Source organism: Salmo trutta, unplaced genomic scaffold, assembly GCF_901001165.1.
Source record: "Salmo trutta unplaced genomic scaffold, fSalTru1.1, whole genome shotgun sequence".
NCBI lineage: Eukaryota > Metazoa > Chordata > Actinopteri > Salmoniformes > Salmonidae > Salmo > Salmo trutta.
This window is the reverse complement of record NW_021823249.1, coordinates 36,999-50,193: the sequence shown is the minus strand read 5'-3', so window position 1 is coordinate 50,193 and position 13,195 is coordinate 36,999. Positions and strand designations below refer to the sequence as shown.

At 40.7% G+C, this 13,195-nt stretch overlaps 1 protein-coding gene across 1 annotated transcript; it reads right to left on the bottom strand.

Annotated features, from left to right (window-relative positions):
- Positions 1-1,864: 1,864 nt before the first annotated feature.
- Positions 1,865-12,555, bottom strand: LOC115189906 (solute carrier family 25 member 48). Its single transcript, XM_029748410.1, has 7 exons — positions 12,362-12,555; positions 11,165-11,208; positions 10,507-10,578; positions 9,691-9,943; positions 8,013-8,303; positions 3,342-3,475; positions 1,865-2,603 (listed from the first exon to the last, which is right to left on the bottom strand). Exons 1-7 carry the CDS (start codon positions 12,405-12,407, stop codon positions 2,499-2,501), a joined length of 945 nt encoding a protein of 314 aa, XP_029604270.1. The 5' UTR covers positions 12,408-12,555; the 3' UTR covers positions 1,865-2,498.
- Positions 12,556-13,195: the final 640 nt, after the last annotated feature.

The following is a 13,195-nucleotide window of genomic DNA, read 5'->3' as shown; positions in this document are numbered from 1 at the left end:
AGGGGCAGAGGAGGACAGAGAGAGCGGACAGAGAGAGAGAGAGAGAGAGACAGACAGACAGACAGACAGACAGACAGACCGACAGACAGACAGACAGACAGACAGACAGACAGACAGACAGACAGACAGACAGACAGACAGACAGACAGACAGACAATATATATATATATATATATATATATAGAGGAAGTCTGAAATAAAATATAAAGAGCGATAATTATTGTTCTCGAGGACAGTGGTTTTCAAACCTCTTCAGGGACTACAAGACGTTTTACAATTTAGTTGTAGCCTTGTACTAGCTCCATTTTACCTAATCAAGGGTTTGGTATTCAGTTGAATCAGGTGTACTACATCTGTAACGGCTGGGGATCCCAGAGGAGAGGTTGAAACCCCCTGCTCTAGGATTACAGCTGTTAGAAGTTTACCATCTAGAGAACAGTGCTATCTAGTGGAGGTTGTTTGCAGCCAACAGTTCATTCACAGAAATAACAGATCATTTACTGTACATCAGGCCAGGGTTTACCAAAAACACTACCAAAACTTAATGATGAGTTGGTTATTTCAAATCAGCTGTGTAGTGCTAGGGCATGGGGGCCCGGGATGGGGACCTCATGGGGGCCCGGGATGGGGACAGAGTTTTGGGAAACCCTGCATCAGACTACAGTAGACAGTGTAAAGACAGATGTACACACTTTATCAGTCAGCCACAGCCCTGAGATAAGGTTCATAAAAAAAGGGAGAAAAAAAGAAGATGATTTGCACCCAACACGTGCCCAACACGTGCTCAGTAACACGTGCCCAACATGTGCTCAGTAACACGTGCCCAACATGTGCTCAGTAACACGTGCCCAACATGTGCTCAGTAACATGTGCTCAGTAACATGTGCTCAGTAACATGTGTTCAGTAACACGTGCTCAGTAACATGTGCTCAGTAACATGTGTTCAGTAACACGTGCTCAGTAACATGTGCTCAGTAACATGTGTTCAGTAACACGTGCTCAGTAACATGTGCTCAGTAACATGTGTTCAGTAACATGTGCTCAGTAACATGTGTTCAGTAACACGTGCTCAGTAACATGTGCTCAGTAACATGTGTTCAGTAACATGTGCTCAGTAACACGTGCTCAGTAACACGTGCTCAGTAACACGTGCTCAGTAACATGTGTTCAGTAACATGTGCTCAGTAACATGTGTTCAGTAACACGTGCTCAGTAACATGTGCTCAGTAACATGTGTTCAGTAACACGTGCTCAGTAACATGTGCTCAGTAACACGTGCTCAGTAACATGTGCTCAGTAACATGTGTTCAGTAACACGTGCTCAGTAACATGTGCTCAGTAACATGTGTTCAGTAACATGTGCTCAGTAACATGTGTTCAGTAACACGTGCTCAGTAACATGTGCTCAGTAACATGTGTTCAGTAACATGTGCTCAGTAACACGTGCTCAGTAACACGTGCTCAGTAACACGTGCTCAGTAACATGTGCTCAGTAACATGTGTTCAGTAACATGTGCTCAGTAACATGTGTTCAGTAACACGTGCTCAGTAACATGTGCTCAGTAACATGTGTTCAGTAACACGTGCTCAGTAACATGTGCTCAGTAACATGTGTTCAGTAACATGTGTTCAGTAACACGTGCTCAGTAACATGTGCTCAGTAACATGTGTTCAGTAACATGTGCTCAGTAACATGTGTTCAGTAACATGTGCTCAGTAACATGTGCTCAGTAACACGTGCCCAACATGGTGGGCCCTAAAATGTTAGTTTTTTACTGTATTCACCCTGTCACTGTTCCATGTCAGTATCTTTAATGTTACTGCACTCTGACCTTTAGAGAGAACTTTAAAAGGAAGAATACCATTATTAGATTTTAACAAAACGTTTATTAGGTTTTCCAAGTAAAACTGTACAAAAACAGTCTGTAACAAGAATTCCAAATAAACTCACATTAAAGTACAAATTATGCACAAAAAAAACTATGCCTCCTTGTGGAATTACATTTAATTTCTCTCATACTTATTTACAAAGATAAAACACTTCAAAAAATACAACTTAAAAGCCTGGCACCAACATATAATATATTGATTCATGTGCGGATCATCCCTGAGGTTAGAACTGGTTAACTGTTGGGTACTAATAACTGGTTAATTTATGCAGTACAGCTAAAAACATGAAACGGTTACTCTATTATAGCACCGCATATTTAAAATGTATGCATTTCTGAAATCATGTATGGCACTTTTAATAAGATGTTTTCTTAACATAAGAAATTAGTATTTACACTTTACAAATACATTGTATTATGGCAAAAGTGGAGATCATTCTCAACTAGAAAATGTCAAGTCAAGTTGCTCCCCACTTTTTTTCTGCAAGAATTGAAATGATCTTCCAGGTGAAAACCTTTGGGGGGCGTTTCAAGGACAAGAGGATAGCTGTCAAGATAATGTGTCATTCAGTGGACATACTGTTCTGTAGCATATTCCTGGTGTAAACACTAGAAACCCCTGAAGAACTGCAGAGAGAGTTCATAGCCCAGAAACATGGTGGCACTCATGGGGAAGCCTCTGATAGCATTTACTGAGGCTCCGCGGAAGAAGACCTGGAGAGAGAGAGAGAGAGAGAGAGAGAGAGAGAGAGAAAATAAATATATTATAAAAAAAGGAATATAATTAAACCTATGTTTATAATAGCCAACCAAACAAATATCTAGCTGAAGCCACATGGTTCAAGCCTATTTAAGCTTTTTCATGCCAAGTGCCTATCTTGTTAATGATTGTCAGGTATTGATCAAAATGTCCCTTCTCAGTCTCTGTCTGCAAAAACACATTTGAACAAGAGCATCGGTCTGATCACTTGGAATGGGGATGTGACACACAACACTATTGACTTTTAACTATTTTGTTACATCACAAACTGACCAAAACATGTTTGAACTCCCTCTTAAGCTAGGAACAACCTTGGCAGTTTGATAATAACTTTTCTTTGGAACAGATCTTGTGACTTTTAGAGGACAGGTTGAGTTCACCCCAGTTGAACTTTTAAACTGAAGGGACTAAAGCTTACAGTTACTAATACGGTCAGCAATAGTCTATGTTGCCACAAAGCTACACCAAAACCACACATACAGGCTACTGTATTCCTCTTCAAATTAAATGTACTGACGAATCAATCTTAAAATTGCTACACTTTGGGCTGGTTTCCCGTACAAAGATTAGTCAAATGATTGGACAAAAAAAAGCATGCTCAAGGAAGGATCTTCACTGAAAGTGCTGCTTAGTCCAGGTCTATAGGCTTAATCTGAGTGCGGGAAACAGCCCCTGTGTGTCTGTTAGCTTACATGTATCCCCTCGGTCTTGTAGCTCTGGACGATGCAGTGTACAATCCCTCTGTATTTCCTTGTGTGGAGGGAGTCAGCCTGTAGTCTGCTCTTCACCACGTCAGCCGGAGTAGCTGTGACCCACGAGATAGAACCTGTAGACAGAAACATGTCAGGAGCTTCCGGAGATTTACAGTTGCATTTCATCTTGATATCAAGATGTTTCTTCAAACACACTGAACAGGCAGTTTTTAATTATTATTATATATATATATTTATATATATTTATAAATGTGCTGAGACACACTGTTAGAAAGGAATTGAAGCTTTTTCCTTCTGTTCAAATCAATTTAAAATCTCCAAAACTGTTAAATGTCCTGTCCTTGTTGCTTTCCACACAAACTGTTTTTATTTGACCAAAAACCTCAGTCCCCCACTTACTGAGAACTAGGGTAAACTACATGGAGGGTAAACTACATGGAGGGTAAACTACCTGGAGGGTAAACTGCCTAGAGGGTAAACTACATGGAGGGTAAACTGCCTAGAGGGTAAACTACATGGAGGGTAAACTGCCTGGAGGGTAAACTGCCTAGAGGGTAAACTACCTGGAGGGTAAACTACATGGAGGGTAAACTGCCTGGAGGGTAAACTACCTGGAGGGTAAACTGCCTAGAGGGTAAACTGCCTAGAGGGTAAACTGCCTGGAGGGTAAACTGCCTGGAGGGTAAACTACCTGGAGGGTAAACTGCATGGAGGGTAAACTGCCTAGAGGGTAAACTACATGGAGGGTAAACTACATGGAGGGTAAACTGCCTGGAGGGTAAACTGCCTGGAGGGTAAACTGCCTGGAGGGTAAACTACATGGAGGGTAAACTACCTGGAGGGTAAACTGCCTGGAGGGTAAACTGCCTAGAGGGTAAACTGCCTGGAGGGTAAACTGCCTGGAGGGTAAACTGCCTAGAGGGTAAACTACATGGAGGGTAAACTACCTGGAGGGTAAACTGCCTGGAGGGTAAACTGCCTGGAGGGTAAACTACCTGGAGGGTAAACTGCCTAGAGGGTAAACTACCTGGAGGGTAAACTGCCTGGAGGGTAAACTACCTGGAGGGTAAACTGCCTAGAGGGTAAACTACCTGGAGGGTAAACTACCTGGAGGGTAAACTGCCTGGAGGGTAAACTACCTGGAGGGTAAACTACCTGGAGGGTAAACTGCCTGGAGGGTAAACTACCTGGAGGGTAAACTACCTGGAGGGTAAACTGCCTAGAGGGTAAACTACCTGGAGGGTAAACTACCTGGAGGGTAAACTGCCTGGAGGGTAAACTACCTGGAGGGTAAACTACCTGGAGGGTAAACTGCCTAGAGGGTAAACTACCTGGAGGGTAAACTACATGGAGGGTAAACTACCTAGAGGGTAAACTACCTGGAGGGTAAACTACCTGGAGGGTAAACTGCCTAGAGGGTAAACTCATCTCAAAAGTGTCTATTGGATAATGCTAATGTTTCAAACCCTTTTGGCAATAAAACTACGGAAATGTTGGCGCCGCCGTCAGGTTACCATCTAGCTGAGCTCCCAAATGTCATTCACAATATGGAGTATTGATGGGAAAAAAAGTGGAAGAACTCACTTTAACCTGCATTGGCTAATCAAAACCTAACATACAGTAGATGTGACTATATACGAATGCATTTTAACCTGCAGTGGCTAATCAAAACCTAACATACAGTAGATGTGACTATATACGAATGCATTTTAACCTGCAGTGGCTAATCAAAACCTAACATACAGTAGATGTGACTATATACGAATGCATTTTGTAAAAGTTATTCAACTATAAATTACCAAAATGACGATAGATTAACAGACAATCTATGGCAATTACCAAAATGACTGAAGATTCCGTTAACTACCAGTAGCTTTGCAACCCTACTGAGAACTGAATCATCCCACATTTCATCAGGATCTCTGTGTCAAAAGGAAATGTTTTAGTCAATACAGCTCCATGCTGTTTACTGGGATGACTTGTCAAATCAGTTGCTTACTCAGCTATACCTGTAGTGTCAGTGGAAAGGAATAGACTAAAATCAGAGGTCATTCAACTCATCAACTAATCAGATGTGTCTTGGACCTATTACATATGTCCATTGAAGTCTTTATCACAGCAGACTGTTGGGTGAGTCAGACCATGTCATCATTTACAGGCCACAATCTGCTTGGCGGCTGTGTGAAATAGGCCAATAATTGCATAATCAAAGAACGAGGGTTGGAAATGCTTTCCCTGGAACTTGACCTTTTAGCAGTGATGGCATCACATCAATAAGATGCAGCAGGCAGCTGAGCCAGCAACTGCCCAAAGATGCTGGGGTGCAGTGGAGGCTGCTGAGGGGAGGACGACTCATAGTAATGGCTGGAACAGAGCAAATGGAATGGCATGTGTTTTGACGTATTTGATACCATTCCACTGATTCCGCTCCAGCCATTACCACGAGCCCGTCTTCCCTTATTTTAAGGTGCCACCAACCTCCTGTGGTCTACAGCATAAACTAAGGAGGCAGATGAGGGCTAACCAAGGAAGTAATCAAACTGTTACTCACAATTTGAGTAATCCATTGGATTACATTACTAACTACTTTTATTGTCTGTAATCTGTAATCAGTAACTGTAAATCATCCTCCCAACCCTGGGTAGGCCTACAACATTTTCAAGATGGCATCATAAAATAGCATAAAGTAATGGCAAAGTTTTTATAGGTGGTAGACAAGGTGAAGACAACTATTCAGCTTTGGACTTGACCCTAAGACTGTAAAGGTGCCGTTCTACGAAATTAGTGCCTTTTGTGTACCTTTGATATTTTAAGTAGAAATTGTTCACAAATATAGAACTTTAAAAACGTGTTATTTTAAATAAAGTGTCCTTTAATATAGACCACATGAAGAATTAAAATCAATCTAATTTTGAATATGAAAAAGGCTTGCTAAAGTGCCAAAAATTCTTCATGTTGACGTGTCCCTCAGTGTACTACAGCCTACAGTTTTAGTTGAACGCTCCTTAGCAGATAACCCGAAGGAACGTTTTTATTTGCATAGCTAGACTACATTTTCCGCCAAATCCACATAGTAGCAACATTAAAATTCCTGCATAAATTATGATTCCAATGTGTTTAGCTGTTAGTTTAGAGCATGGTGATAACAACCAGGGTCATAAATACATATGAGGTCCAGACCTCGGTCCATTTTTTTGTAATTATAAAAACATAATAAAAAAATATATTTTGTTCAAAATAAATTAAGTCAATTATGGGTTAACATGTAAATATTTCTCCCAGTGTTGATCAAAGCTCAGAACACTTTAATTATTGATCTGACTGAGTTCTAATCACGCCTGCCTCTCCGCAAACGAGTGGAATCATTAACAGCGGCTTGTTCGTTATAAATCGCCTGCGTCCCTTGCATTTGTGTGCCAGATTTGCAGCACATTCCCCACTCTCTAAAGAGGCTGAAGGCGTCCGCATGCTTCCCAACCGAAACAGTTCGGAAGCGTTCGTGCATATATTATGATGCCATTTTGTGACGTTTTAGATCATTTTGGACTTTGGTAACGGGTTTTTTCGTTATTCTTGCACACAACATTTTTTCTTGATGCATGCAGGAGGAAGCAGAGAAGAAAGACAGAGAGAGGAAGCAAGCAGAGAGAAGTTAGTCCAGTGGTTGCTAAACTTGGGGTAGGGGCCCCATGTGGGGTCCCCTGAGAAAATCTGTACTAATGTTATCAAACAAGTTAGGAACTTATATTTTTTAAAGTTTCAATATTTTCACATGGACTATCTTCCCTACAGGCCGACATTAAAATGCTATCAACGTGCAAACAATACAGTTCTAAAAATGTCCTACATTTTCCTTTCTACCGGTGGTTGTCTGTCCACTGGAGTTTATAGTTTACACATTACCCACCTTTTACCACTATTTACCACTGATTATACAATCTATAATACAATCATCTGTGTGCTTCATTGATATCCGGTTGTGTGGAGCTTGATTAGTAATGCCTAGGAATAAAAATGTGAATGCTATGTATTTTGAAAAAAAGAGATACTGTATTTATGTAAAGAGTTGATGATTTTATGCAAATCATCATACCAACTGACTGAACAGTCACTGATGCTAGGTGTCAGTGTGAATCATTTCTCATATCCCCCCCCCCCCCCGTTTCAGGGGTATAACATTACAGTTGTATAGCTAATAGGCTACATGCTTGTAGATGGACTGAGGTGAATGAAGCTATAGGAACAAGGTGATAATGACTGGGGTCATTTTGGCTTGTTGTTGCTGTTCTCCAAATAGCATTTTAAAAAGTGTTTTAATTGTACACAAATGCAGTAAATATGCTTCAACTTTCAAAAAAAAATCCTGAAAGGAGGGAAAGGTGGGTGGGTGGGTATCCCCCATCCGGACCTCACTAAAACTCAAACCCTGGTTACGGCCCTGCTAGAAAAGTCAGGATTGTGATTTCGATTTATGTATGGGCCCAATAACCCTCCACTAATACATTCTCTGGCCTAGTGGAAACCAAAACGAGGCCACGGTTTCAACAGAACGCTCCTTTATCTGACCTAATGGCTCATTTCTATTTGCTTCAACCAAGCACATCTAGCAACAGTAACATTACCATCCATCCGTAAACACCTTCCAGTTACCTGCCAGTCCTCCAGACACCCATATAGAACAGGGATGAGGTGATGACCTCCCTTCAGAGGATAGCCAGCGACGGAACAACGCGTAGGGGATGAAGTACAGCGTGTACCCAGGGACGTCTCTCAGGACCATGGCCCCGGCCCCTCTGTAAAGCCCCCGGATCCCCTCAGTCTGCAGTATGGAACTGATGCAGTGTATGGGCCCTCTGTAGGTCGGATGGCCCTGGAGAGTCATGGAGCGCACAGCGATGTTACCGTTCCCATTTCCGGTCGTCCCGGCAAGGTTCAGGTTCTCTAAAACACACAAGGAAACAAACAAAGATCAGACTGTACTTGACTTTATTGACTACACATGCAGAAAGAGGATAGTTTGGATTAAAGTTCAATCTTAGGCGGAAGGAGGCTTTAACTATATACCAGAACAACAGGTAATGGTGAAGATTTAACATGTATTTTATGATGCCCTATACTGTAGGCACCATAAGGATCCATGGGGCAATACACAATGACGTCTGGTGCACCGTCATATAAAAAAGGTGCAGCAATTTCCATCTTCAAAACGGTGACTGGTGACTTATCACTGATGTAGGACATTGACAGGTGATTATGGTGCCTTTAGTTTATCAACGTTTAAGTGAGCTGGTTACAATCCACGGGATTTATCATCTCAAGCTAGCTCGTCCGAGTTGCTGTTGTGAAATATGAATGGCAGTTGAAAGACTGATGGGGCGTTGAACCTGAATAGGAGAATTTGACGTTTTCTGTGGTTCCTTGAACTGTCAACTATTCTAGACCTCTGAGTAAAGTCCCACTGAAATGAGCTTTCTAAACCCATGAGTACTATAGGGACTGTACCTTCTAGAAAGGTCTAAAAGGATAGTTATACTAGAGGAAATACCTGCTAAAATAATGACCTTCTAGAATGATCTAGAATGTTGTATTGGTCTTTGACTTTACCTGCTAAAATAATGACCTTCTAGAATAATCTAGAATGTTGTATTGGTCTTTGACTTTACCTGCTAAAATAATCTAGAATGTTGTATTGGTCTTTGACTTTACCTGCTAGAATAACGACCTTCTAGAATGTTGTATTGGTCTTTGACTTTACCTGCTAAAATAACGACCTTCTAGAATGTTGTATTGGTCTTTGACTTTACCTGCTAAAATAATGACCTTCTAGAATGTTGTATTGGTCTTTGACTTTACTTGCTAAAATAATGACCTTCTAGAATGTTGTATTGGTCTTTGACTTTACCTGCTAGAATAATGACCTTCTAGAATGTTGTATTGGTCTTTGACTTTACCTGCTAAAATAACGACCTTCTAGAATGTTGTATTGGTCTTTGACTTTACCTGCTAAAATAATGACCTTCTAGAATAATCTAGAATGTTGTATTGGTCTTTGACTTTACCTGCTAAAATAACGACCTTCTAGAATGTTGTATTGGTCTCTGACTTTACCTGCTAGAATAATGACCTTCTAGAATGGTCTAGAATGTTGTATTGGTCTTTGACTTTACCTGCTAAAATAACGACCTTCTAGAATAATCTAGAATGTTGTATTGGTCTTTGACTTTACCTGCTAAAATAACGACCTTCTAGAATAATCTAGAATGTTGTATTGGTCTTTGACTTTACCTGCTAAAATAATCTAGAATGTTGTATTGGTCTTTGACTTTACCTGCTAAACAGGGCAGAATCTGCATCTGCAGTCTGATCTTAACCAGGTCGACCGGAGCTCCGAGTCCCACTGACATCAGCCCTGTCAACATGCTGGCCAGGGTCATGTCCAGCATACCACACGGCCGCCTCTCGTCACCATGGCGTAACTTGCTTATAACTCTCTGTGTGTTGTTGAAGAACCCAAACACCACTGAGTTATACACGGTGATGCTGGCCAGCGGGAAGGAGAGACCCTTGAAGAAGCCAGCAAACTAGGAGGAAGAAAAATACAAATGAGACGTTTTATGCAACAGTGTGTTCTGCAGAAGGACTGCGTCCCAGTATACCATTCGGAATTTGGCAACGGGAAGATTTTTTTTCCACCTACCAGCCAGAGAGGGGCTACATAGGGAGTATTCACAGCAAGGCTCAAGGATATTTGTTAAAACAAAAGCACAGTTGCTTCAAAAGTAAAACAAATATTTCCAGAACTGGTACAGCTAGGCCTACGGTATAATCTACAGATAAGAGTTTGTAAAAATGAATTTAGGATGTTATAATTAACTTTTAGAGTAGTTGCCGAGGTTGACACTTATGGGCAAGACCTCCGCAGTTCTGAAGGAAACCATACCAATGCCATGACAAATGGATTATCATGCCAAATATTATCCCATGGCCTCCTATGCATACTGTGGGACCATACAAAATGTCTCCGCACGCGGGACTAAGTTGCTTTGGGTAAAAGTGTCTGCTAAATGGTATATATATATATATATATATATATATATATATATATATTACATTTACACTACAAGAGCAGTGACATATCACTTACAGTTTCCTTTCTGTAGATTTGGAGGACACAGTGGAGGGTGTTCTTGTATCCTTTCCCAGCTTGCAGACGAGTCTGTTGTGTAAAAAAAATAATCAGAGAATGGTAAATGTTAAGAACTTCAACATTCCTCCTACATAAAACAATGGCCTACACAATCTACAACATGTAGGCTAGGTGATGTGTGGTCACTCATGTTAATGTTACTGCAGGACCTATTGCCTACTAAATGGTAACTGTGTATGTGTAGATAAACTAATATTACACATTTGGTAAAAACCAAAGGTTTGACATTAAGGGCTGATCTATTTCCTAGAACAAGTGAACTGAACAGTTGGGCAAGTTCAGCCTGCTCTGAGGTTGCCCCTATTGGGCCGTTTTTATTTTGTATTTTTTACTGACAACAACCAAACTGCAACCATTGATCTGCCTGGTTCCCTCCATTGTTTAAGTGAAAGAGACAATTGCCTTTCAGACTTTAATGTCAATCCCTGATTTAAACCTCATCGGACAGTTTCCTGGAAAACCAATTAAGCCTAGTCCTGAAACTCAAGATAAACAGAGAATCTCCATTGAAAGTGCATTTTAGTCCAGGACTAGGCTTGATCAGTGTCTGGGAAACCAGTCCTTTATGTGTTGAACTGTGTGTCCTCATATGTACCTTGACTGTGTCCAGTGGATGACCCACAATAACACTGGAAGCTCCTATTGGAAAAACAGATGGAAACCACGTTTAGAGGAGTAAGGAGGGATGGATGGATAGAGAGAATGTGAAAGAGAGAGAGGGAGAGAGAGAGAGAGGGAAAGAGAGAGAGTGAGAAAGAGAGAGAGAGAGTGAGAAAGAGAGAGAGAAAGAGAGAGTGTGAAAGAGAGTGTGAAAGAAAGTGAGAAAGAGAGAGAGTGAGAAAGAGAGAGAGAGAGAGAGAAAGAGAGCATGTAAAAGAGAGAGTGTGAAAGAGAGAGAGAGTGAGAAAGAGAGAGAGAGAGTGAGAAAGAGAGAGAGAGTGTGAAAGAGAGAGAGAGTGAGAAAGAGAGAGAGCGTGTGAAAGCGAGAGTGTAAAAGAGAGAGTGAGAAAGAGAGAGAGAAAGAGTGTAAAAGAGAGAGTGAGAAAGAGAGAGAGAGAGAGAGAGAGAGAGAGAGAGAGGGGGAGAGTTAACATATAATGTTGATTCAGTGGCACCCTGCCTAGAACATCCAACCCTCCTCAGACAATAGAACTACAGTACCACAGATTTCAGGGCAAATACAAGAGAGAACAGAAAGAATCATATCCCAGCCAGACAGCCAAACACTACCACTGCTTAGGGATCATTCTGACTCAACATTTGCAAAAACAAAACTTAGGCCGATAATGTTCATAACTACAGTAGGCTGCCTATAGGCGAATAACAGGCGATGAAGACTGAAAACAGTTACAGCATTCCACAGATACAGTATCATTATGCAATGTGCAACTACTATGCCCCTACTGTCCGTTTCAGGTAGCGCGCCTTGCAGAAGCACAATATAGTAACGGAGAAAACTCGAAAATTAGTATTCAGACATGTAGAACTGATTATTTAATTATTAACTACATTTTTATTGGATGTTAAATGTTGAGTGTTTGATCAAAATGATCAAATGTCCAGCGCTATGTGGGCAATTCGATTTGGAAAATCTGCGCATGTTCCAATTATTCATATAAACTTTTTTCTAATCGAACATAGAATAGACATAGCAAATGTATTAAAATAAATAAATAATGATAAACAAAATCGATATGCAATAGTCCAACACTGTTCTATCCCAAACTCATCCTCACATAAAACCTCTTAATTCTACGGCTAATTGACTAGTTCATTATTAACGGACACTCACCTCCAATCCACCCTGCAAGGAAGTCATCTAGATGAAAACAATTCATTTTTGATAGATCTTAATTCCGTTTCTTCTGTCACTAGTCACCGGTGAGAGGAAATCTTAAGCGTCTGGAACTCAAAGTCGATACAGACACGCGGGATAGGATATTTGAGAAGCAAAGTAATAAAAATGGACTTTCCTAGCATCTATGTAAACCTCCCGTTAGGTATAGGAGGGTCTGTAATAGACATAAAAACAGGGATTGGGCGTCTCTAAACCAATCAGCATCTAGGATTTATGTGTGACCCTTACCGTCTGAAAACAATGGGAAAATATGTTTTGATGGCCCGGTGCCCCGGCTGAGTGGACAATTTGTTAAGGACCACTGGAATATTCGGAAATGTACCAACTACTCTGAACCGGGGTACAGGGCCATGCATATTTGCCATGAAGCGGTTCAAGCCGTGCTAAATTGTTTTTGCAGTTGGGAAGAAAATAATATCATAAATACTGTAAGCCAAGAGGAATGGCGATGCAAACAAAATATAAACTTCATTAGCCACTTACATAATTATCCACATGAAGGGAGATTGATGCATAAAGCCAGAATGTTTGTACAAATGCATAGTGGAAATGGGGCTTAGGCTTTATCATATCACAAAACATTTACTTTATCAACTTATTTGGGCAAAACAAATAAACTCCATAAACGTTGTGCAACATAACTTAATGAAAAAAAAGAAAGAAAAAAAAGTATTTTCATATTTAATATATATACCAATGTAACTCTATATATATTGTGAAAGAGGAGATAACAGGTGGTTAGACACAGCCTAGAGGTATTGCCAAGAA